Source organism: Drosophila ficusphila, unplaced genomic scaffold (assembly GCF_018152265.1).
Source record: "Drosophila ficusphila isolate 14025-0441.05 unplaced genomic scaffold, ASM1815226v1 contig_470, whole genome shotgun sequence".
NCBI classification, from domain to species: domain Eukaryota; kingdom Metazoa; phylum Arthropoda; class Insecta; order Diptera; family Drosophilidae; genus Drosophila; species Drosophila ficusphila.
Genome location: NW_025064389.1, coordinates 492,834 through 520,664, shown reverse-complemented (window position 1 = coordinate 520,664; position 27,831 = coordinate 492,834). Strand labels below are relative to the sequence as shown.

General features: G+C 38.0%; 1 protein-coding gene across 1 annotated transcript in view; it reads left to right on the top strand.

The window, feature by feature from the left end:
- Positions 1 to 24,275, top strand: part of LOC122320325 (synaptic vesicle glycoprotein 2A-like) — a 641,446-nt gene extending 617,171 nt beyond the window's left edge. The window contains exon 9 of the mRNA XM_043208507.1: positions 24,203 to 24,275. Within this exon, the coding sequence (XP_043064442.1) occupies positions 24,203 to 24,227 (25 nt within the window). The 3' untranslated portion in view covers positions 24,228 to 24,275. The remainder of the gene's footprint in view (positions 1 to 24,202) is intronic.
- Positions 24,276 to 27,831: the final 3,556 nt, after the last annotated feature.

Below are 27,831 nucleotides of genomic sequence, written 5' to 3'. Positions count from 1 at the left end.
AATATGAAATTAAAAAGTTTTTGTTTACCATTTATGTGGAATATTTGCAGGACAACGGCTATTTTGCGTCCATCTATGGTACAAAAAATATTTTTATTATTACATATTATATATGTATTACTTTATTTTAATTTAAAGCAAACTCACCTTTCAAAAGAATTTGTCGTACATACAGGCTGAATCCTAAAAAGATTTAAATAAGTTTGTAATAAATTACATAATATTTTTTTAATCTTAACGACACTTACATGATTTTTAAACGATTCCGCTGCCCGTTGCACAAATTAAGTCATTTCACAACTAATTGTCAACGCACAACGCAAAAGAATGAGCAGTTCAATTTTATTTTTCACCCTTTTAATATACCCTTCTTTTTGGGTATAACAGACCATAAATGACACGCGAGTTATATTATATCTAAGTTAACACGGTCTCTCAGCAGAACGGAAGTTCCCAGGCTGATAATGCTTAACAGAATAAAATAATGCAAGGCTAGCGACACCTGCGGACGTTGCACAACGACGTTGCCAAAATCCCAGGCTTCGGTCAGCGCAATCAGCGGGCAATGCACTTCAATGCAACGGCGGCTACCCAACACCATGCATGGGCAGCCGGGTCAGCACTTTTACGGCATAGGGCTAGCTTTCGTTATAAGAATTAATGTACTTAGCAGTTATTTGAATTTTGGAAATAAACGGTGACGGTAAAACCTCGCAATTACAAAGTCTTCTCATTCGCAAATTAAAATCGCGTCTTAAATAAATCCTAAAAAGGACATATTGTTAATTGGCACCCAACGCGTCGTAAGACCCTCGACCCGTGTTAAATAAAAAAAAACAACGCGTCGTAAGACCCTCGACCTTTGTACGAAAAAACGCGATCGTAAGACCCTCGATTCGACGTTTAAATAAAAACATTAAATAAAAAAATATACAACGCGATCGATCCGTTTAAAAAAAAAAAAAAAAAAAACTGCAAAGCAACGTAAACCCAACAAAACCAGGCAACAACAACAACACAACCAAATAAAAACAAACCAGGAACGACTACAAAAGCGCAGCTGAATTAAAAGAAGGAAGACACCCGACAGCGGCAACAACATTAAGCTCTATTATTGAATAAAAATCATGTAAGTAGAGTGTTCATTGATACGCCCACTATTTTCGAATTGCAAAATATTTTAAAAATATAAAAAAGTCTCAGTCAAAAAAATAAAGGCACAAGTTCGGAAATTTTTTTTAGAAACAATTAAATACAAAATGAACAAATTCTTTGTTCTTTGTGTTAAAATCTTATGAGTGTTAGTGACATAGAAGATTTGTTAGACAGATTTCAAAAGCTAAACACCGCGGAAAGTTCACAACAAAATAGTTCAAACATGGCATTGACCAGTGAACAATTAAAATCCATTATAGAAGGCGCAGTTGCGAGCGCACTCGCCGCGCAGGAAAAAAGCTTTGAACAAAAATTACAATAAGTTCAGAAGCGATTAGGTGGTGTAAATATCGGCACACCAGAAGTAGAAACGTATAGGGATGCCGAAATTATAATAGGTATCGCATGCTGCGAAACGTTAGATATTATGAAGTCCCTGTCGAACTTTAAGGGAAAGAATGAGACATACCTACGTTTCTTGGAGGAAAGCGGCGCATACCGCCTATAAAGTATTTGAAAAATATGATGGTAGTTCCAAACACTATCAAGCTTTAGTCATTCTCCGAAACAAAATAAAAGGCTCGGCCGATATGGTTCTTTCGTCGTTCGACACGCCTTTAAATTTTAAAGCTATTATTAACAGGCTTGACTTTACATACGCGGACAAACGACCGATATATTTAATAGAACAGGAGATGTCAACACTCCGTCAAGGAAACATGTCACTTCTTCAGTACTATGACGAAGTGGAGAAAAAACTGACTCTGCTTATGACCTACGACAACACCGTAGCTGCCTCACTGAACAAAAATACAGAGCAGATGCGCTACGAGTATTTATTTCGGGCACAAGAAAATCGCTTAGCGACGTTCTTTTTTCGGCAAGACCGACCGATCTAGTTTCTGCTTTAGCTTTAGCCCAAGAAGTAGACGCTAATCATGAGCGATACATCTTCGCAAGTAGTTTCGCACGTAGCACGGAGGAAAAACACCAAAGGGCTGAACAAAGAAGTGCATCGACAGACGCTAAGTTTAACCCAAATGGTAAAAATCCCCATTTTAATAAAATACCTCTAAGACAGCCATCCAGACAGGAACCGACCCAACCAATAGACGTCGATCCTTCATTATCCCGTTTTAGGCAACCAACCCAAAACCAACAAAGTGGACCGTTTTCAAGACAAATTCAAAGCACTTACCAAAATATTCGACCCAAAGGTAGCAATAATCAGAAACAGACGATTAAAAGGCCAACTAGTAGTAGCGCTAGATATACAGGACCAAAACACCAGAGGATAAATTATCTGGCTGTAGAAAACGACCCACCAAATGAAACCAATGATAAATACCCGGCAGTAGCCGAAGAGGAATGTGAGAACATCGACGATGATCTAGTAGAATATGATGAAATTAATTTTTTAGGCATGACTCCCTGTTCCCATTCATAGAAAGGGATATCGCAGGGAGAAAAATAAAACTTTTAATTGACACAGGGGCTTCCAAAAATTACATCAAACCTATTAAAGAATTAAAAAACGTTGTTTCCGTAAATAAACTATTTTCTATAAAATCCATCCATGGTCATAACACTATAAATAAAAAATGTATAATGCACATTTTTAATACAAATACAACATTTTTCTTGCTACCAAACTTAACAATGTTTGATGGAATTATTGGACTGGACCTACTAAAAAAGACTGACGTCGTACTTGACCTAAAAGGAAAAAAAGTTAATAACTAACAGCAGTTCGGAGGAAATTAAGTTTTTGAAGTGTGAAAATGTAAATTTCACAAAAGTTGAGGATATAGTGGTACCGCAGGAAATATTGGAAAAATTCCAGGAAATGTTAGGAAACCGTACGGGTGTATTTGCAGAGCCAAACGAAGCGCTGCCGTACAATACTAACACTGTTGGTACTATCCGGACAGAGAATGAAGATCCGATATATTCAAAACTGTATCCATACCCGATGGGCGTGTCCGACTTTGTAAACACAGAAACACAAGCGATGTTATGAGACGGCATAATCCGACCATCTCGGTCTCCATATAACAACCCCGTTTGGGTTGTAGATAAAAAAAGGGACCGATGAACAGGGAAACACAAAAAATAGCCTTGTAATAGACTTCAGAAGGCTTAATTTGAAGACATTAGATGACAAATACCCTATCCCGAACGTAGTTTTTATCTTGGCAAATTTAGGAAAGGCAAAATACTTTACCACATTAGATTTAAAGTCTGGTTTTCACCAGATACTACTCGCCGAGAGCGACAGAGAAAAACGGCCTTCTCAGTAGGAAATGGGAAATATGAGTTCTGTAGACTACCCTTTGGATTGAAAAATGCACCCAGCATTTTTCAGAGAGCCATCGACGATGTGCTCAGGGAACAAATAGGGAAATCATGCTATGTCTACGTCGACGACGTAATTATTTTTTCGGAAAATATGCACGAGCATGTGAAACACATAGCATGGGTCTTGGACAAATTATATGAGGCAAACATGAGAGTTTCGCGCGAGAAATCTAATTTTTTTTTAAAGAAAATGTAGAGTATTTAGGTTTCGTGGTTTCAAGTGGAGGCATAAGAACAGTGGCGGATCCAGGATTTTGATAAGGGGGGGGTCCAAAATTTTTTAAGGGGGGGTAGAAATTTTTTTTTTTTCCTTGAGATATATGCATAATTACCACGTACAGTGGCTCGAAGCTTATTTCGTGCAAGAACAAAATAAAATTTAAAATCGACATTGCTGCCAAACTAGAAAAGATATCAACAAAATTTAAACGCAGTAATTTAAAGAAACTCTTTATTAACTATTATGACAAAGAATTTACTAATCTACAAAAACAAAACAACTTTTCAAATAAAAATAATAAAACGAGGCACTTCTGACGTCGAAGCTTATTTCGTGCAAGCACTTTAATGTTCAATAACTTAACTATTTCTTAATTTTTAAACTTTTTTTTAGCTCCTATCCGTTTGTTAAGGGCTTTAAATTAATTTCATAAAGATTTCAACATTTTTCTAGTTGTTTTAACGTGTATTTTAGCCCACTTCTGCAGTAAAAAAATCTTCAGGTCATTTTCGTTGGAAAATCCACTTTTTCGAATCTCCAAGTCCAAAATTTTCAACAATTGTTCAATAAAATTTAAGTCTGGAGACTGTGTTGGCGTATTAATCCCATTGGGACAGTTCTAGATCAAGAAAGGGCTACAAAAAAGGGCCGGGTTGCACCAAACCAAATATTCAACGATCTCGAGGAGCGCTGTTTTGTCCGGAAAACTAAGGAACACCTCAAGCTATCGGTTTCAAAAATTGCTGCGCAGATTGAGATCGAAATTGTCAACAAATTTTACCCAAATACAGTTCGGAACATATTGCACCACCATAACTTTAATGATCAAGTAGCATGAAAAAATATATTCAAAAGTATACAAATATGATGCCTTGGGTCAAGTTCGCCATGGTGTTAGAAATTTCTGGAATGACGAAATTTAAGCAGACGAATCAATTTTTAATTATTTTGGGTTGGTTGGAAGACGCTAAGTGAGGAGATGTTCCAATACGAAGATGGAAACTAAAAAGTTAAAAGAAATGCATTGGCACGGCGGTGACCATGTCATGGTTTGGGCTTATATGGCTGCATCCGGGATCGGGAACTAAGTTTTTATTGCCGGTATCATGAATGTTAATATATATTTAACAAATTACAAAGAAAGTTTGGTGAAATGTGTCAATAACTTGGCTAAATGGAATCGATTTAGATTCAACCAAGAATATGACCCAAAGCCTATTGCTAGAAATGTTTGTTTTGGTTGATCTAAAACTGTCCCAATGGGTTTTGGCGGTGATACCCGTTACCACAGCAACTCCAGAACGATCATTTTCGACTTTGAGGAGAATGAAAGATTATCTGAGAAACACGATGGGTCAAGAGCGTCTCAATGGTCTTGCATCTTTGAACATTCATCATCGCATAACTTCGACTGAAGACGAAATTCTCAGAAAGTTTTTTGAAAAACCTCGGAAATTTAAGAGTGAATAGAACCGTTTGTGGATCATATGTAATATTTTTCTTGATTTATTATTCGAAAATAAATTAAAATTTTTATAAAACATTCAAAAAATTACGAATTTTTATTAATAACTTGGTGTTTCAACTCCACCAACATGCCCAATAAAAGCATAAAGTATATGATCCCATGGGGGGGGGGGGTCCGGACCCGAAAACCCCCCCCGTGGATCCGCCACTGCATAAGAACATGCCCTAACAAAGTAGATGCAATCCGTAACTACGAACAACCGACCACACTATTTAATGTCAGATCATTTCTCGGACTAGCTAGTTACTATAGGTGTTTTATTAAAAACTTTGCATCTATTGCAAAACCTATAAGTGACATCCTAAAAGGAGATAATGGCAAAGTAAGTGCAGGACAATCAAAGAAAATACCTGTTAACTTCGACGAAAATCAACGCCAGGCATTTGAAAAACTTAAGAGTGTTCTCGCGTCTGAAAACGTAATGCTATTATATCCAAACTACAAAAAAGCATTCGACTTGACGACAGATGCTTCGTCTTTTGGTTTGGGAGCAGTCTTGTCACAGGACGGAAAACCCATAACCATGATATCACGAACTTTAAAGGACAGGGAACTAAATTTTGCAACTAACGAAAGGGAGTTATTAGCAATAGTATGGGCCTTAAAAAGCCTCAGAAATTACTTATACGGCGTGAAAAATTCAAACATTTTTACTGACCATCAGCCACCACACTACTTTCGCCGTCTCAGATCGCAATCCAAACGCAAAAATTAAGCGCTGGAAAGCTTTCAGTGAGTAGCTCAACGTCCAAATTTTTTATAAACCAGGAAAAGAGAATTACGTCCCTGACGCACTGTCCCGACAGCACATCTACGAGCTAGAAGAGGATGCCCAGTCAGATATTGCCACAATACATAGCGAGCTATCACTCACCTACACTATTGAAAAAACAGACAAACCGGTCAACTGCTTTCGGAACCAGATAATCATAGAAGAAAGCGGAACTGCTTCAGTTAGAACGGTCATTATGTTTGGTGAAAAAACTCGACATCTCTTATATTTCTCGGATAGAGAAACACTTATACAGAGAGTATGCGATGTGGTCAAAAAAGACGTAGTCAATACAATTTTATGAGAACTACCAGTACTGGCATTTATCCAACATAAATTAATAGAAACCTTCCCAACAACCACATTCCGTTACACGAACCGTATGGTGACTGACATCCTAGACAAAAACGAACAAAAAGAAATTACGGTGTCAGAACATAACAGGGCTCATAGAGCCGCTCAGGAAAACGTAAAACAGATTCTGCAAGACTATTTTTTTCCCAAAATGACTCAAATGGCAAATGAGGTAGTCGCAAATTGTAAAATATCCCAGAAGGCAAAATACGATAGACACCAGAGAACGGCTTCGGCTGAATGAAAAAAAATTCCTACGCGCTCAACAGCCGAATAATCACACTGTTCGGATCAGCCGATCAAACTAGCATGCGCTCACATTTTCGTTGTAGATTTTAAATCAACTCGGGTCTGAGCGATTTTTTGTTTCACTCCAAATCGTTCGGCTCGTGTTCAGGACAATGATTTCGGGCGCTACTAATTCGGTTCAACAATCATTTTTTTGAACAAGAATAGCACTCAACTCACAAAAATCAACTCGTATGATTTTTTTTACACAACAAAGCCTACTTTTCAAAAGTAGTATTTTATGTAGTGTTAACAGTCGAAATTAGCCGCCCCTAAAAATTTGCCGCCCTAGGCAGCTGCCTATGTTGCCTACTCGGTAAATCCGCCACTGTTTACATACTAAAGAAAATTAAAAAATCGAAAAAAAGAATCAATGGTCAAATGCAGCAGCACTACTTGCCGGCATTGAGTGGACATTAAGTGCGAATTTCGAAAGTCTGGGATATGTCTGCTCTTTAACCTTCCACCACTTTAAAATGAAATATGAGTCATAGCATGCTCGTTTTTTTGATTGGAATGATGCGTACGGCAAAATGAGTTGATTTTCACTCATCACTATTTTTTATTCAGTGAGTTGAATTGAGTGAGAAATTTTTAACCGAAGACTCAAGATAATCAGAATGACGTGTACGGCAAAATGAGTTGATTTTTACTCATCCCTGTGTTTTGTTCAGTGAGTTGAGTTGATTGAAAAAGTTCCCGTATGATTAAATCAAAAAAATAGTGATTTTTGCAGTTCTCTGATAGACACCCTCAGAAACAAATTCTCGGAGAAACACCCATTCCCTCATACACAGGCGAAATCCTACACATTGACATATTTTCGACAGACAAAAAATACTTTTTAACTTGCATAGACAAATTTTCAAAATTTTTAATTGTTCAACCAATCGCTTCCAGAACCATTGCAGACGTGCAAACCGCGATTTTACAACTTATTAATTTCTACCGGCGACCGAAAACAATATATTGCGATAATGAGCCCTCTATCAAATCTGAAACAATAGGTCTCTTTTAAGCAACCGGTTTAACGTGCAAATCGTTAATGCACCGCCTCTTCACAGTACATCGAACGGACAAGTGGAAAGATTCCACAGTACACTAACAGAAATTGCACGGTGTTTAAAAATCGAAAGAGGTATTGAGGACACGGTTGAATTAATACTACTCGCGTCTATAGAATACAATAGAACCATTCACTCTGTAACAAATAAACGACCCATGGACATAATTCACTCATCAACTATAAAGCTTAACGCAGAAATTAGAGATAAAGTCTCAAATGCACAGAACATCCAACTACAAAGATTAAATAAAACTAGATAAGACAGAAATTTTCAAGTAGGAGACAAAGTTCTCGTAAAATCAAATAAGAGGTTGGGAAACAAACTTTCAAATTTGTACACCGAGGAAACCATTGAAGCAGACTTGGGGACCACAGTCTTAATAAAAGGGAGGGTGGTCCATAAGGACAATTTGAGATAATTATAATAAAGTTTATTTTTTCTGTTCTTTTATTTTCAACACCTCAGGATTTGGACGGTACTTCTTCTCGCCGTATCAATAACGGCCAAAATCACCGATTACACGACCTCAAACTACATACCAATCATAGACGGAGACGTGACCATTTGGAAAGAGTTCCAATACCTAAAACATTCGACCAATTTAACAATGTATTCGGAGATAGTAAAGGACACGGAAGAAATGGAAGAACATTTCCCTCGGTCACATATGAGGCAGATATTAGACTCGGATTTACGGCACATCAGAACTCTCATAGATACAGTAAATGTTCACCATAGACACGCTAGAAGCATCAACTTATTAGGCACCGCATTAAAAATCGTAGCCGGTACTCCAGATTTCGATGACTTTGAGAAAATTAAATTCACGCAGAAAGAACTCATAGAATCAGAAAATAGGCAAATAAACATTAACACAAAGACCCAGGAACAAATAAATATCCTAACAAACACAGTAAACATTTTAGTAAAAAATGCAAAAGTACAACAGATAAATACAGAAAATTTGTATGAAAAATTGCTATCAAGAAATAGAATAATTATTTCCGAACTCGAAGCCTTAATGTTGTCAGTTACACTTGCGAAAATTGGAATAATCAACCCCGCAATTTTAGATTCAAATGATTTACAAAATTTAATCAATGAACATTCTACAAATGTTACTGTTACTGATCTAATGGAAGTTGCTCAAATGAAAGTTTTATTAAATAATAATTTTTTATACTTTATATTAAAATATCCTAAGCCGTATGTAGCTTGTAAGAAGATAATCTTGCACCCCGTTGAAAACAACGGCACTATTCTAAATTTTGCTGAAGATAATGCTATAGCTGACTGTGGTAACAAAATCATGCCGATTGGAAACTGCAGCACCGCCCTTACAACAACATTTTGCAGAGAAATGCCCTACACCACCTGCGCACAGCAACTTCACTCAGGAGGCAACGCACACTGCTCGACTCGCACCAGCCACCTTGAAACCCTAACAATCATCGATGATGGCGTCATCATTCTCAATGACGGAACTGCTACAATCAATGGACAACTGGTAACCGGAACGTTCCTCGTTACATTCGACGACGAGGTAAAAATAAATAACACCATATACCAAAACTTGAAGAGCTACGTTAAAAAATTACCAGCCCCCGCTGCATCAACAGTCCTTAACATTACGGACCATCAAGAAATACTGAGCTTACCATACTTGCAAAAATTAAATATGAAAAACCTACGTTACATTGGCAAAATAGAAAAGGCACTGGAAACACGGCCTATAATATCTGGAGTGGCCGCGATCGCCTTCTTGGTCATCTGCTTTACTATTTACAAGCTCTATCAAAAATGCCAGCGAGACCAACGTCAGCGTGACCTTCAAGTTATCATTGACAGCTTCAAGAAGTCCGAGGACGTCCTTCATCTAAGTAAGGGAGGAGTTAACACGGTCTCTCAGCAGAACGGAAGTTCCCAGGCTGATAATGCTTAACAGAATAAAATAATGCAAGGCTAGCGACACCTGCGGACGTTGCACAACGACGTTGCCAAAATCCCAGGCTTCGGTCAGCTCAATCAGCGGGCAATGTACTCCGATGCAACGGCGGCTACCCAACACCATGCATGGGCAGCCGGGTCAGCACTTTTACGGCATAGGGCTAGCTTTCGTTATAAGAATTAATGTACTTAGCAGTTAGTTGAATTTTGGAAATAAACGGTGACGGTAAAACCTCGCAATTACAAAGTCTTCTCATTCGCAAATTAAAATCGCGTCTTAAATAAATCCTAAAAAGGACATATTGTTAATTTCTATATTTGCAATCAATGTTGTGTTATGGTTATCTTGGTTCAATAAATTAAATAATGTTTATAAAATATATTAAATATATATGATTATATACCTATATATTATATTTAATATTTGAAGAACTTTAACATTAAAAGAGTATATATAAGTCGAGCGCCCCTCAGCCGTGTTTTCCATCGAAAACCAATTTTTTGTTTCTAACGGAGAAAGACAACAGTTCAATTAGAAAAACGAAAGAATAGAAGACAAATTTGGAGTCGGGCCGCCGTCGGGTGCAAGCAACGAAATCGTATTATAGGAGTGAGAAAAAGGGGGAATCTTAGGAATGTTCCTTTTCCTTTCCTGCACGTTGATTGCTTGAATGCCACGAGACACCAGGTGACAGCCAGAACTGCAGGGTTTCTAACAGCGTGTTTTGATGCTTAAATTTGCCACTATTGCAATGTTTTTTTTCTGCATGAAATTTCTTGAAAAATTTCGTTCGTATAAGCGGTTTGTCGCTAAAAGCGGAAACGCTCTAAGCGGAGGCCCTTTCACATAAGTTTGTATGGGGACCAACCAAACCATCGAGTTTTCGTCGCACAACACGGACGGACACTATAAACGGAGTCGTTATAACGGGATTCTACTGTATTTATATAATTAAATGTTTGCACCATAAGTTTTCAATAAAAAAAAATTATCTGTATTTCTTATATTCAACTGGTTACAAATATTTTTAGTGGAAGAACACCGACCTGTCACTTGCAAGTCTCAAACTGAACTCAACTCCTAACTCTGACGTCTTTTACGATCATACCTCAGTTGTGGAGCTTTCGAGCTTTACTTGAGTGTGTTTATTCTAACTAAGTGTGTTTTATTGTTGAGGCTAAGAACTTTCCCGATTGGACTTTGGATTCTTGGTTTTAAATTTGTTTATGACCTTGGTCCCGAAATTTGAGTTTACGATTTTGGTTTGGGGATCTGAATTATGGGAACGTGCCGAATGCGCGTTTCTATCTAATCTGTTTAGTCTGAGGATTAGTTTACAAGTACTTTTCCGTCCTCAATTAGGTTTAGGTTTGATTTGGCTAGGGATCATATTCGGTGCGTTTGCATATTTAAATCTGAGTCTCAAGGGTAAGTTCTAATAAGTTCTTAGTGTGTATGTGTGGGTGTGTGGGTGTGTAGACATGTACATAGTTTATATGGTGCTATGGATATGTCACAATATATATATCTTTCCTGTGGCAGCTATACCTATGATAGAGTTATCCGATTTTGATAAAATTTAATCCGAAATTCAATAGTGGTTAGAAAACGCCATCTGAAAGAAATCAAGTCGATCTGATCAAAAACAACGGAGTGAGAATTTTTATTTCATTCTCTCGTATGGAAGCTATTCGATATAGTCGGCCGATCCGGCTCGTTCCGACTTATATACTGCAATAACTACACAACTTTTGGGAAAGTTTCAGCAAGATAGCTTTAAAACTAGTCTGCGTAGCAAAAGACAGGAGGACAGTCGGACAGACGGACAGACGTACAGACGTATTTCGATCTTGATCGTGATGCTTATGAAGAATTTTTATACTTTATGGGGTGTGAGGTGTCTTCTTCACTGCGTTGCAAACTTCTGACTGAAATTTGAATACCCTTTGCTTCGCAAGGGTTGAAAAACATTCTCGTGTAAAATTTGCTTCTTGACGCTGATATTATTTTTGCAAATTATACTCGATATCGAGTATGTATATATACCTATATATATGTTTATCCGCTTATGTGCCTGTGTAGTATTGGCAGTATTCATAAATAGCCCAACTATTGTTGCGGCGGCTGAGAAAGAGTAGTTCATTAAATTATTAATCGAGATTAAATTACAAAAATTTATTAGTTTTTAATATATAAATGGCTAATTATTTAATTTCAAGAACATTAACATTTATCCACATATCTATCCAAATAAACCTATGATTATAATCCCATTATCTTACATATATATACATACTTATTATATACCATCTGAAAAGTATTGATGTGTAGATCACATATATTCATATATATTGGATCTGGCTTCTACGGATCAAAAGATATATAGATTCAATCTTTATTTTCAATTTTTAAAATAAAAGTTATCAAATAATTTTTATTTTTCAATTTATATAATAAAAATTGAAAATAAAAGTTATTGCGTAATTTTTTATATAAAAATGTATATTTAATAATTATTACTAATTTTTTATTATTAAAATTAATTTTAAGTATTAAAACTCAATTTTTTTCATAAAAATTGAAAAAAAAAAATTTATCTTGTTTTTGAATTTGCCATGAAAATTTAACTTATGACAATTTTTTCCAATTTTTTTGGAGACTGTTTTGGGCTTCAATTTTTTTAAACTCATAATTATTATTTACGGTCCCTGCTATTTATGCTTGCTACTGAATTGTGCAGCGAGCTCAGTAGTTGTTGTTCGTCCCACCAAATTTATATGTTGTGATTGCCCCACCAGTGAATAAGAAGACAGCGTTGATTTCTCGACTTTAAACTTGTTTATTCGGCTTCTGAATTTGACTATTGAATGAATTGTTCGCCTCGGTATCCCTCGATGCCTCCTCTTGGTTTGACGCCCTCTCCAGTGCTCCCGCTCGATCGTGGTCGTTGATGTCGGGTATTTCACGTGATGGAGTCGGACTATCTGGGCTGTGGGAAGCGTCACCGTTCCCAGACTAGGGTGAACAGGCGCCGTGTTGTCCAGGCGAATGCCTTTCGTAACCTCGACTTCCTGGCCCTTGCTCTGTCCCGGCCGGTCCACCGAACGCTCACTCAATTCTCACCGTCGGTCCAGGCGTACGCCGGGTACCCGACGAATGGTCCTCTCGTGACACGATCAGTTCTGACGAACGTTCCACCCTAGTCCCTACTACTTCGTGCTGGGGCTGTTCAATCCTTGGCTCTCGGGGTTTCGCTGCTCCAGGACTCTGGGAGACACAGCAGGGTTCTCGGCGTGCACGCCTTTAACACCCGTGCCGTTCAACTGCGCGTCCTTCGCGGCTTGTCACACCAAAACGCAACTCTCGCCACAAGACGGACCAAGCGTACACCGGATCACGGTCTGGTAGACTCTTCAGTATGCGTCTGGTTCTTGACTCTCCCCACCGAGGACACGTTTACTCGAATAAGGATACGTGTGTGCCGACTTGGTTAGGACCCGCCGGGCAATACGCCAGGCTCAATGTCTCCAACCAGGGGTCGTTACAGGCGCCTAGTTTGATTCGTGTGCTGCCCACAGGACCTCAGCTACCTGTGTCTCAATTCGGAGACTTGCAACTTAAAGTCCCGAACGTCTCGACTTAGCGATCTTGCTCCTTGTAGACTGCTTGCTCTGGATCCTCGTGTCCTTCGTCCACGCCGTTGATCCTTTCTCGTCCTGCTCTTCGTGTTCGTCCTCGCTTGAATCCTTGCTTGTATCCTCGCTTGACTTCTCGCTGTCTGATGTGTACTTGAGTTTCACTTCTCTTCGACTGATCCCGGCTGAACCGCGGGCCCCGCTTATATAGGGCCCCCTGGTCCCGTTAATCCTCGGCGTCTCCTTTTTAACCGGGTCCAAGGTCCAACGGCGATCTTTGGACCTTTTGGTCTTTGGACCTTTAGGTCTCGCCATTCCTGAGAAGGACTTTACTATTTTTATTAAATGAAAAACAAAATATATATTTTCATAATAGCGTTTATTCCATAGGGTTCCATAATTTCACTTATATTTTTACAACACCACGCGCGCTCTAGAAAGCAACTAATAGCCTCTATACCCTTCACTGCTTCTCTCTATTGTAATGCGAAATAAAACAATGTCTCGGTTTTCTAAATTTTTTCCCAGCACGACAATAGCCACTTCATCAATTGTTGGCGCATTAAAACGTCCAGCATATTGTCCTGCAGGCGCCTTATCGGCTCTGATGACAATTTTATGATTATCTGATAGCATGCGGTCTAATGCAGTTTTGAATAATGCAACAAATTCATTGTGTTGATGGAAAAATGTTTGAAGTTGTTCCACAATGGATCTTTTCACTGAGTTGTGTTGTGCGCAACGCTGATCGACTTCTCTTGCTGAATTGCCCATAAAATATATTTGCAAAAATTTATAGTCTTTGTGGGAGCCGGAAATGAGCGGCGATGTCATGCAGGAGAGCGGCGATACATCCTCCTTAAGGAGGGCGCGAGCGGAGTGACGGAGAAGAATGAGAGTTAGTTGAAATTGACCGAGTGTGCAGCGTGGATGCAACGCAGTTATCAATTAAATAAGCAAATTAAATTGGCATTTAAAAGTGAAAACAATCTGTCCTTATTGAGGGGGACTTACGGGTTACTACAGTCTTCATCTGGCATTGGCAAGAAGGAACCTGTTCGATGATATATTTGACCCTGAATCTGCAAGAATATATTGTATAGCAAATTGTGGAACACTTTGTAAACACATTTACACAACACTGACTCAGCTAGATGATTGTAAAACTAAATAAAATTGTTTGCCATTATCAGTAGCGGACTAAGGGGGGGCGGTCCGCCCCGGGCCCCGCGATCAAGGGGGCCCCGCAAGGGGCCCCCAATTAATTGAAAAATTGAAAAAAAATGTTGTTAACGTATCATTCGCAATGCTAAAAATCATGTGCGATCATGAAACATAAAAAATCAAAAAAAGTTTCGCTGAATTCGAAACATTTTATCGCACACGCTCGCTCAGTGCCATCTGTCGGTGATGGCACTGAGCTACACTCACAAACACTGGTGTGTGTACAGTGCAGAACGTCCGGAAAACTAACTGTTGTTATCATCTTGCTGTTGATACGTCTGCGTACATTCGGAAATATTCGGAAAATATTGTTCACAGCTGTGGATAGTTCAAGTTTACATCGTGCAATATATTCGCGTTTTTTACAAACGTTTGATTCGATATCATTATGTGAATTCATCGCAACATTCGCTGTTCAAAAGTAGGTGGCACATACATAAAAATATATCAAAAAACGATTAAAAATCTTTCAGAAAAGTGTTATCATAACAAAAAAAAACAGTGTGAAACCTGACGTCCATGCATAGATATTAATCAAAGATCTGTATTTTAATTTTTTGACAGTGAAACGAAACTACGAGAGTGGTGCGCAAAAGCGGAAGAAGCAAAAGGTTAAAGCTGAAGAAAGTCAGTCGCAAGCACAATCATTGTTAAAATATTTAGTTGCAGAGAAACATTCCCCAGAAAATCAAGATTCGCATCTAAATACAAGTTTGTATTATTCATTTATTTTTGCCTTTATACGCTCTGTGTCTCAGTTATAATCTATTGATATTTAGCATAATTGTACTTTGTAAATGATTATAAATTTATAAGGTTGATTTTTAAATACGGTTTATTATATTGTGCAGATGATAACAATGTCAACGCAGCAGATACGACTAACCATACGGTCGAGGCTTTAGAATTTCATGTTCGAAATGTTAAAATGCTTATAACGAGAGACAAATCGCGTCCACAATAGATTTCGACGAAGTGATCAACAAATTCTCTTCAATTAAAGCAAGAAAACACAAACTTCAATTTGTTTGAATGTAAAATGCTCGTGTCGAATTGTAGTTTCATATTGTGAATAAATTTATTTCTTGTTAAAGAATTTTATTTATTGATAATCTCAAACCAAGACAAAACCGCCCCGGGCCTCAAAAGTCCTTAGTCCGCTACTGGCCATTATATAATACTTACTTACCTTGAAAGTAGGCATAAAACTGTCTCGAATAACTTTTGTTGCGCCAAATAATGTCATTTGAAAGCAATTATTGTATTGCTGTATATGAGTCAAAAAATGATTCGAATCTGGCCCATTTCCGCAAACCAATGAATGTAGTGGCTCTGGTGGTGGTATCAATGGCGTCAACTTGACTTGGCCTCTGGCGCAACACAATCCAGTGGCTTCATTTTTGAACTTCAATGCATTGCAATGTGGACACACAATATTCATTAGTCCAATAGCAACGATTTGCTCTGAACTGTAATCAATTGCCACATTATTAGAGAATGCAGCTCTATAGAGATTAAACACAACATTTCTATGTTGATTTCGATTCCGTTGAAGTTAATTTCGCGCTTCGCGTTGCTCATCAGTTTGAGTTGCTCTTATATGTATATCTTTGACTTGCCGTATTTCTAGTTCTGCGGCCTAGACTTGTACGTCTAGTTTGTGGCATTGTTAACAACGAAAATCTAACTGAAAATAGACCTATGTTCCAAGAACGTCGTCTTCCAAACTTGACTTTATAATTTCTGCCGTTCAGCCGTTTAGGAGAAGTTCAATGACTGACACCAAAATCACAAAAAACTTTACTTCATTTCAATTCACCAAAACCACAAAAATTGACTTAAAATGCTATGGTAGCGTGTGTTTGTCAGTGTGATGAGGTAGTAACTTTATATGCGATTTTTGGTATGTCGAACGGGATAAAAAGTATCCTATGTCCTTCTCCTGGCTCTAAGCTACCTCCCTACCAATTTTCGGTCATGCCGTTTTCATGTGATGCGATTCCGCACATTTTTATACCCTTGCAGAGCAAAGGGTATTATAATTTCAGTCAGAAGTTTGCAACGCAGTGAAGGAGACACCTCAGACCCCATAAAGTATATATATTCTTGATCAGCATCACGATCTGAATCGAAATCCGTCTGTACGTCTGTCCGTCTGTCCGTCTGTCTGTTTCTATGTAAACTAGTCTCTCAGTTTTGAAGTTATCGTGCTGAAACTTTCCTAAAAGTTGTGTAGTTATTGCACGCAGTATATAAGTCGGAACGAGCCGGATCGAGCCGACTATATCGGATAGCTCCCATACAAGAGGTCAAAAAATAAAGGAAAAAAATTATTACGCCGTTGTTTTTCATCCAGATGGCGTTTTCTAATTACTATTGAATTTTGGATTAAATGTGATCAAAATCGGATAACTCTATCATATGTCTGCCATAGGAAAGATCAAAAAAATATATATAGAAATAATTGCAAAATAATCATAACTTTGTTGTTTTTTATTCCACGAGCACGACTTTATAAACTACCCTTGAACCGAGAAAAAATTTCATAAAAATTGGACAACTATATCATATAGCTGCCATATGAACAATAGTCGAAAATATGGAAAATTAATAGAAAAGTCGTCATAGATTCGATGTTGTTAGCCTTTATGTATTTTGTTCGACATGTTTGATGACTACATGTTCTTGTTTTTACTTCATTTTTATATCTAAGTTTCTTCTTTTTCAATTTATTTATTTTTATTTTTTTAATAATTGGTTCAGGATTTCTTTTTTTTACATATTTATAATTGTTTTTCTTTTCTTTGATTTTTCGCCGATCGTGGTTTTGTTGGGAACTTCAAATTTAATTTATTGAAATTTACCCTTATGTGACAAAAAAAAACTTAAAAAGAACCATGGAAAAAATCCTAATCCTAGTAATGGACCAATAAGTCGCTTTAAACACTGCAGAACATGTGAAAAAAATACTTAATTCACTTGGTAATGATAAATGAAAACCATAAAAATTGAGGGAAAATGCTATGTGTAGCGCGAATTTTGTTGTTGTTTGTCAGTGTGATGAGGTAGTAACTCACTTGATATGCGATTTTGGAATGTATGTGAAAATTTAATGATCTATAAATCTTCCTTGGGAGGTGCTCTATCACACACAACAAAACGCATTAAAATCGATTGCGTGTGGCAGGCTATTGGATTAGTACAATCACTCCCGTGCAGTTTCGCACGTTTACCCTGCAGAGCAAAGGGTATTATAATTTCAGTCAGAAGTTTGCAGCGCAGTGAAGGACCCCATAAAGTATATATTATATATGTATTATTGATCAGCATCACGATCAGAATCCGTCTATCCGTCTGTCAGTTTCTCTTTAATCTAGTCTTTCAGTTTTAAAGCTATCTTGCTGAAACTTTCCCAAAAGTTGTGTAGTTATTGCACGCAGTATATAAGTCGGAACGGGCCGGATCGGCTGACTATATCGGATAGCTCCCATACAAGAGAATGAAATAAGAAATTCTCACGTCGTTGTTTTTGATCAGATCGACTTGATTTCTTCCAGATGGCGTTTTCTAACTACGATTATTAAATTTCATCAAAATCGGATAACTCAATAATAAAATAATATAGCTGCCATAGAAAGGATCGAAAAATACAAAAAATTATAACATCTTTGTTTTCAATCCTCAATCAATTAATTAAGATCGGACAATGTCATCATATACCATAGGAAAGATCGAAAAATCTATACAGACATAACGAAAAAAAAGATTGTAACATCGTTGTTTTTAATCAGACAAGCATAATTTTTGGAATACAGAGTCCAACGACTCAAATCGGACAACAATATAACATAGCTGTCATATGAATAGTAGTCGAAAATATAGAAAACCAGCTGCCCGTCCCAGCTTCGCCGGGTTTTTTTTTAACCTTTCCACCAGAACAGCACATACCTTGAGTTTCTTTTTTCCATTTCAGTGCATTTTTTATCCATTCTCCCAAAGATAACCAATCGGTGATTAACATAGTCGATCAAAGGGTCATAGTCAAAAGAGGCACCATTAAATGTCTTCCACGTTCTCATTGAAAATGTACGTGTTCTTTCTGACTGCCGTTCAGCATTTAAAAGACGTCGTCTTTGTGAATCGTAAGACTCTGCCGCAATCAATTGCGCGTGACGTAACGTAACGAAATGGTCTATATCATCGTACCTTAATAATTAAAAAACTATTAGTCTTAGAAACAAAAATGTGGTGTAAATATTTCACTTATGTATATAGTCAGCTTGCTGTTATGACATTGAGTTCGTGTCGTGGTCAAGCGGGGCGGCGGGGGAGGGATACTGCGATAACTGTGCGAAACCGGCGCTCACGCGTGTTTCTATTCAGTGTAACTCGTGACTCCGACTTTATAGCGTGGTGATTCTTTCGTGTGTTTGTCAAGTTTATTTAAACCGATTGATTTACACAAAAATAAGTGTAATTTGGAAAGTATTTATATTTAAAATAACCAGAAAGTGACAATAAATATATAAACATTTGCCATGTCGGCCTCAGCGCGTGCAAGAGCCAGCCAGAAATATAAATTAAGGCTAGCGTTACAAAGAGGGGGCTATGGGCCACGCACAGGTACCCCAATGTCTGGCGCCGAGCGAGCGAGACGGTTACGGGAACGTCGCAAAGCCGACCTCGCGAGTACCACTGGAACACCTATACTTATGGACATAACGAATGAACAGACAATCGATATATCTATTGGATCTGCCACGGAACTGAGAGATGTCAATATCAGTAGAAGTGAAACAATGCAAAATCATTGGCGTTCAGCGGACAAACGCATCAAAACGGTATTTGAAGCCAATTCGTTTGGTTTATCTTGGTATGGTGCAGCAATTACCGAGGCGGATAGACGACGATTTTGCTTTTAATGTCAACATAAAAATTTAGTTTCTATTAAGTACCTGTTCTATTTTATTAAAATACTTAAGGGGGGGTAAGGTTTTAAAGGCCAAAAAAGGGGCCATGTTTGATTTTTTTTTGCGGCGAAATGAGTAAGTTTATTTTTTTGAGCTTAATTACATTTAATTGTTCAACTTTTGAAGAATATTAGAAAAAAAATTATTAAAAAATATTTAGAAATAAGCTTGTGACGGTTAATCTTCCGAAGCGCCCAAAGAAAAAGTTGTTTTGCGGTGAACATCATAGGGCGTTAACGGATCATCTTAAAAAAAAACGTGATATGCGTTGTAAAGATAATGAATTTCCCGAGGTAATCAGGAAGAGTTTTTTTAAAATTTATTTTTTGTCTTTTTTTGGGAGCACTTGAAAGTGAAAAGTGCGATTTTAGCTTAAAAAATCGCTGTTAATTTATTTTTTAAAAATATAAAAAAATTAAAAATTAAAAAAATCTCTTCCTGATTACCTGCGTATTTATGTTGAGAATTTGTGTTAAAAATTTGAAAAGGATCGGTTCAGTAGATTTTGAGTTCTGATGTTCACCGACTTTCAAAATAACGTCTTCGGCAAAATCGATTCAAAGTATTTTTATACGTGAAAATACGTCCAAATTCGGTTGTTTAAAACGCTGTAACTCCGTTAGTTTGACTTTAATTGACTCAAAATTTGTACACAATGTGGCTTATCGTATAGATATATCGACGCATTTCCGCGACTGTAGAAAAATCAAATTTTACAGGAGAAGCTTTTTCTTTATTTTTGTATTTCGGAATTTTTGTGCGATTGCAGTATTTCCATGCAAATTTGTATGGACATACGATAATTTCGCGCGCACATTGTAACATACGATAAAATTGAAACTTAATTTTTATCGGAACAGAAAAATGCTTTTACATTGCGTGTTTCATAACGCAAAACGATGGCTGCCAAGTTTTGCGAATCTTTCGATCAACTGACGCTAGGTGACACCATGGTATAATAAGTACAAGGTAGTCTCGTCGGCTTTTTTTTCCCCCTATCGACACTACAATTAGAGCGAGAGAGAGAGTGTTTTTCTATGGGTTCGGGTCGATAGGGGGAAAAAACCCGAACGATTTTGCAGCCGACGAGACTACCTTGTATAATTCTACCATGGGTGACACTACGAACTACGAAAAACATATAGACATGATGCCGCTTGCGACTATCGAACGCCCCATTGCACAGTGGGTCAAGTGCCTCTGCTAGCGGAATTTTAATAATAACTGGGGTAAATGAATTGATATTTTATTGAACATTTTAACTTAATATTCTTAATGTATTCTTGACATATTCGGAAAATATTAAGGTGTTACCCCAAGTAAATCTCATACAATTCATATAAAAAATATAGTGAATTTCGTAACTTTATAGTCTTTCAAAAAATAAATTTTTAAACATTTTAAATTCAATAAGCAATTATATGAAAATAATAAAAAATTTTTTTTTAAAAATTATAAAAAAAAATTTTTTCTGCCACACTTTCGCTAAGCCACAAGGCAAAAAGACGTCTCCTAGGGACTGACATTCTACCTATAAAGTGAAATAGACTTCAGAATTGGCCGTAGTTGGATCTCATTTTGGACATTTTGACACCACAAGGACTTACACTTCTCACAAATACTAACATTAGCATGAATATGATTGAATCACATTAGTTACAGACCAACGAAGACAGTAAAGCGTTTAAAAAACATTACTTCAAAAGCATGTTAATAACTACATATATATTTTTAGGTTACACATACATAGATAAATCACGAACACATTATTTACATTTAGTACATACCTTATTTTAACGAAAACAATGGTTACTTCAATTAAAAATCGTCAATATGTATGTATATTTTTCAAATTTTTAAACACGACTCAAAACAAACCTTAAAAATTTGCATACACACGTGAAAAACATTTGATTACTTCGAAAGCTCACAATTGATCACAACACCCATTTGAAAGCTTTTAACAAGCTTTTGTGAGCTTCATAGAGTGTTAACATTGAAATAAAAAAAATTTAACCATATATTGAACAATTTTTTTTGGACTTATATTCCGCCAAATTTCTCATTGGGCCCACTGTGCATTGGTTCGATATCTCTGCCGGCATACATATATGTCCCATACTGTTCTCAAGACTTCGACTCTTTCTCAATTTTTTTCCTAAATTTTCCTAATTTCCCCCCCGTGGATCCGCCACTGCGTTTAGGCGTGAAAGAGTAACAGACAGACAGAAACATTTTCGCATTTATACTATTAAGTATGGATTAATAAAAAAATCGTCATAGTTTCGATGTTTTTTAGCCTTTGTGTATTTTGTTTGAAATATTTTATGACTGCAGGGGTATATATGCTTCGGCTTACCGAAGTTAGCTTCCTTTCTTGTTTGTCTCCATTTTTATATACATATATAGATATTCACCCGTTAATACACTGTTATAGGACGCCTGTAGAGACAAGATTATTTAGTTTGGCCTAGAAACATGCTTTAAACACGAAAGAAAGCCAGCTTCGGCAATCCGAATCTTATATACCCTTGCCGTCATCATATATGTCAAGCAAAATAAATAAAGGCTAAACAACATCGAAGCTATGACGATTTTTTAATTAAGTTTCTTTATTTTCGACGATTACACTGTCTTACAAAGATTTTGCAACGGGGACGGGGTATTTTTTTTTGTAAGACTGTGTTATCCATATGACTGCTATATGATAGTGTCGTCCGATTTTAATGAAATGTGCTACCAAATTAAAGATTCATTAGAAAACTAGGTATATATTAGAATAATTGTGCTAGTCTGGTGAAAAACAACGATGGAGTCATTTTATTTCCATTATTTCTATATAAATTTTTCGATCAAAGGTAGCTTAAAGTCATGTTCTGAAAATCATGCTCGTGGGATAAAAAGTCCGATTTTTATGAAATTGTTTTCTTGATTCAAAGGTAGTTTAAAATCATGCTCGTGGGATAAAAAACAACGTTATCATTTTTTATTCATTATTTATATACCTATATTTTTCGATCTTTCCTATGGTATTTATTATACAATTTTAATAAAATTTAATTCGAAATTCGATCTTAATTAAAAAACACCATCTGGAGGAAATCTAGTCGATATGATTAAAAACAACGGCGAGATAATTTTTTTTTTTTTCTGCATGGGTGTTGTCGGAGCGCCAGCCGCAGCAGATATTTTGGTTCTCTAAATGTTCTCTTAGTTTATCTGCATAATTACCATTGCTTTCTCTCTGTCTTTATCTTTCTATTCGCTCTCTCTCTCTCTCGTTGCTTGTTGGCTTCTACTTTGGGTCAGCAATCGGCTGATCCACGTCTCAATTTAATTCTAACGCTTCCTTTCGATCTCGCGGACCATTTTGTTAATCGCTTCTGCTAAAATAAATTCGCCGCCTTTGCAGAAATCGAACCCTAAATTTTCGTGTTTTTATATAAATAGCTAATAAAAGAGCTTATTAGCTCAACATTTGGTGACCCCGACGTGATCTGTGCATAAAAAAGATCCAGTGCAAGTCACAAAAATTTAATGTATTTTACCAGGCTGCATATTTTACTTGATCTGTGTTGCAGCTGGATTGTGCGTTAAACGGCCATAAACAATACAAACAAATATATAAATTTATTTGTGCAAAAAAATATCACAATTGTTACACAAACTTGTACATAAGGCGGTATATAGACCAGTAGCGGACCGATTTTCGTTATTTCCCTTTGCGCTCATCTTCCCGCTGAAGCCGAATTTTGCCCGCCGAGTTGCAGCTGAATTGTGCGTTTTCTTGCCATAAACAATATAAATGTACATATATATATTAATTGATATGTGCAACTAAACAAATTGTTACACAAACTCGGACGTAAGGCGATATATAGACCAGTAGCGGATAATTTTTCGCTATTCCCCTTTTGCGTTCATCTTCCCGCTGAAGCCGAATTTTGCCCGCCCAAACTGCTGCTATTGTTGTCGTTGTTGCTGCTTAAGGGGAGGTTCTTTTGGATTTTTTTGAAAAAATCAAATTTTTTTTTTTAATAAAATATGTGTAGAATATACGTGCCAAGGGATATTTCGATACGACGCGTATTTCTTGAGCTAGAGCGTGTCAAACATACCCATGTCACGCGCTGTGGCACGCTCAGCGCGCCGATTTACCGCGCAGCTCTAGATGATGCCTTATGTCCCGAAACGAATAACGGTTGATAAAGCAACTACTTTAACGTTTTGTAAATTTGACCTCAAATTCGTAATCAGCGACCCCAAAAACCTATTAAAGCGGATGATGGTTGTGATAACTTATCGAACAAGAAAGTTATCTCAAGGCAAAGTTTCTAAAAACTTTAAACGCGTTTTTCTCGGAACCATGTTTTCAAACCTCTTGTCGCGCACAGGGCTCGTTCTATTGATCCGATTTCCTTCATTCAAGAAATGTTTGAAAATACAAAATACAAATACATACAAAAAGTATATTTTGTTTGCCTTATACCTAAAATTGGCATAAAAAATTGTTTATTTATAATTTTTAAACGAGATCAAAGTAAAAAAAAAAAGAGAAAAAATGTCAATTTTTTTTTAAACGTCCATGAAATTGGTTTATTTTTACCAAAATTGATTGTCGTTAGGTATAAGGCATAGAAAATTCCATAAATTTTAATAAATTATATACATTTCTAATTTCAGTTCACTACCAGCGGCCCGACACTAGACAAAGCAGAAAAAGAGAGGTCGACGAGATCCACCATTTTGAAGCCGCCATTTTGAATTTCCTGAATATTGAATATTTTTTTTAATCGTTAATAAACAACGAATCAAAAGTTCAAAAGCATAAGTTCGTATGTCTTTTCATTTTCCCGCAATTCTCAAAGTTTGCTTAGTTTTCGGAAAAATCCAAAAGAACCTCCCCTTAATATGTCTCTAGAAATTTCGGTAAGCGTCACCGACAATGGCAATTCAAGCAGGGTGACATTTCTGAAGCGCAAGGCAACTTCAATGTTTAATAGAGTGGAGCGGTTAATGGAATCTCTTTCAAGTTCGGCTTTAAATTCTTTTGACGATTCTGGCCTTCATGTGAGGTTGGAACTTATCGAGGAACTTCAAACGGCATTTAAAAAGGTTCTCTACGAGCTCAAAGAGTTGGATTTTGAGGAAATTGGAAATGAATTGGAGGAGAAATTTGATGATGTCGTCGTAATTCTGAAGTCGACGGTTCAATCGGAGATCACGAAGCGCTCCTCGCAATTACTTCAGCATTCAACTTTTACTGATGGTAATACACCCGGTCATTTCGGCCATCAGCAGCGACAAGCTCTGCACCGAGCGATTCCACTTCCCGCTCTTAAACTTCCGAAATTCGCTGGAGGTTATGCGAATTGGGCAGATTTTTATTCCATGTTTACAACCATCATAGATAGTCATCCTGACCTGACCAACATAGAAAAGCTACAGCATCTACGATCATGCCTAAGGGATTCTGCGTTGGAATCCATCCGCTCGCTGGAAATTTCGGATGGCAATTATTCTATTGCTTTGGACTTATTGCAAAACCGATTTGATAATCCTCGTTTGGTTTTTCAGGCACACATTACTGAGATCCTGGGGCTTAAGGCAGTGCAGAGTGGTTCCGTCTCGATGCTTCGTGAGCTGTCTGATAAATTCAACGATCATATTCGTGCTCTAAAGGGATTGGGCAAATCGCAGGACGCATCATCGTCCAAATACTGCTTCAAAAGCTAGATCCTGCGAGCCAGGCCAAATGGGAAGAGCGGTTAGAGGATCCAGCATTCGTCAATCTAATTCCGACGTGGGAATTCATGGCATGGCCATGGTGTTTTGGAGCAGCGATGCAGAACATTGGAGACTATGGATTTCGCCATGGCAAGCTATGCGTCTGGCAATCAGGTGGGATATAATGGATATAATTCCCGTAGGTCCGCTTTTGTTGCCACAAATATTAACCCTTGGATTTGTTCGTACTGTAATGCTTCTGGTCACTCCATTCATTACTGCCAAGATTTTAAAGCCCTGCCCCCTGCTTATCGGCTTCAAGAAGTGAAGAGGCTCGCTCTTTACATAAACTGCCTTAAGTTAGGGCATCAGTTGAGGCAGTGCAATTCCAGCAATTTTCGTGCATGCGGAGCTAAACACCACACCCTCCTTCACTTGGGAAATTTGGCCTCAGCTTCTCCACAGGCAGGATCACAGCTTCCAGAAGCTCTTGCCGCTGTCTCACTCAATGCTGTCGTAGAACCATCTGCCGTACCTTCCACATCCACTGCTCTTATTGCTCAGGATTTCAGTACTGACATTGTGCTCCTAGCCACTGCCACCGTTCTCGTAAAAAATCGGTCTGGAGTTTTCGTTCCATGTCGAGTTCTTCTTGATTCGGGCTCTCAACTGCATCTAATAACATCTCGCTTCGCAGATCAGCTTCAAATAAAGAAGATAAAGACTTCGACTTCTGTTACTGGAATAGGTGATTCCAGCTTTGTTACAAATGGTCACTCAGTTAATATTACGATGCAGTCCCGAACGTATGAATACACGGTGAACATAACCGCAGTTATTGCTCCCAATATAACTGAGCGACAGCCTAGTTTCAATGTGGACATCGGCAGGTGGAAAATACCACAAAACGTACAATTAGCTGACCCTACGTTTTTTGTCCCTCAGCGTGTGTATCTTTTGATTGGAGCCAGTTTGTTTTACGAGCTGTTGTGCGTTGGGCAAATTAAGCTCCCACCTGGATTACCGCTTATACAAAAAACTCGCCTGGGATGGGTGGTTTCCGGAGGATATGGCGTCTCCAATGGCTCAGCGTTAATCTCGACCATTCCCTTACCTATTGTTAGTAGGGATAATAGCTTAGATCGACTTGATGATCTTCTTCGTCGATTTTGGGAGGTGGTAAGCTGCGTGGAGCCAATTGCACATGCTACTAAGGAAGAACTGGAATGTGAGACGCACTTTAAAAAGCATTTCATTCGTTCCCCTGCTGGAGACTATTCTGTTCGTTTGCCTGCCAAGTTCAACCTGGAATTATTGGGTGAGTCCTACCAGCAAGCTTATCGTAGATTCCTGTCTCTAGAGAGGAAGCTAGATCGTCGACCAGCCTTGAAGGCCCAATATGCGGCTTTTATAAAGGAATACTTTGACTTGGGGCACATGTCAACAGTTGATGGCGCAGAAAAGGAAAGGTTATCCTGGGAGAAAGCCTTCCTGAAGCTCAGAATACGGAATGGAGTTCGATATGCAGGAGTTTTGTGCAAATCAAGCGATTGTGTTTCCCTCGGCTAGTTCTGTCTCCAAACTCAGAGATTCAGGTCCATGGATTTTGTGATGCCAGCATGGAAGCATACGGCGCCTGTGTCTACATCGTGTGCAGTGGACAGTCGCAGTTGCTTTGTTCAAAGTCAAGGTTTGCTCCCTTGAAGACACTCACCGTGCCCAAGCTGGAGCTTTGTGGAGCCGATTTCTTGTCTAAGCTCATCTCAGAAGTAGCTGGCACCAACGTATTTAAGGGACAGTATTATTGTTGGAGTGACTCTGCGGTTGCGCTGTCCTGGATCCGAGACGAGCCCTCCAGATTCAACATGTTTGTGGCAAACCGAGTTGCTGCCATCCAAGAGTGAACCGATTCGATGGAGTGGCGTTACGTTCCAACTTCTTTGAATCCGGCTGGCATTCCTTCCCACTGAGCTGAGCGAGTCTCCTATCTGGTTTAACGGGCCGACATTTCTTTGCAGACCCAAGATTGACTGGCCTCCCCCAATCCTTGCTGAGAAGTCAACACCTGAGCTTCGTCGAAAGGTCCTGCTAATAAAATCGCCATACGTAGACATAAAAGGATTTTCGGATACGTCTTCAAATTTATCAATCGCATTCGGCAGGCGGATCTTAAGGTGTCGGATATCCAAAGCGGTACTCAATTATTGCTTCGTCTGGTTCAGCGTTCTCATTTATGAGAAGATATAAAATCCTTGCAGTCTAAAGGAGTAATAGCCCAATCTAGTTCGCTAGCATCTATATCTCCCTTTATTGATCAGTTTGGGCTTCTTAGAGTTGAATGCCGAATAAGAAACTCGCCGCTGGACTTCACAGGCCATCATCCAATCATATTGCCACGGAGCCATCCTGACACTGCCGCCATCATTACCCACTTTCATGAGCGTAATCTGCACACTCGACCTCAGGCCCTATTCTGCATAATTCGATCCCAGTATTGGCCTATTGGCGGGAGAAAGACGGTGAGCAAGGTCTTGAACAAATGCGTCAGATGCTTTTGAATGAAGCCTCGATTAGTGGAGCATGTA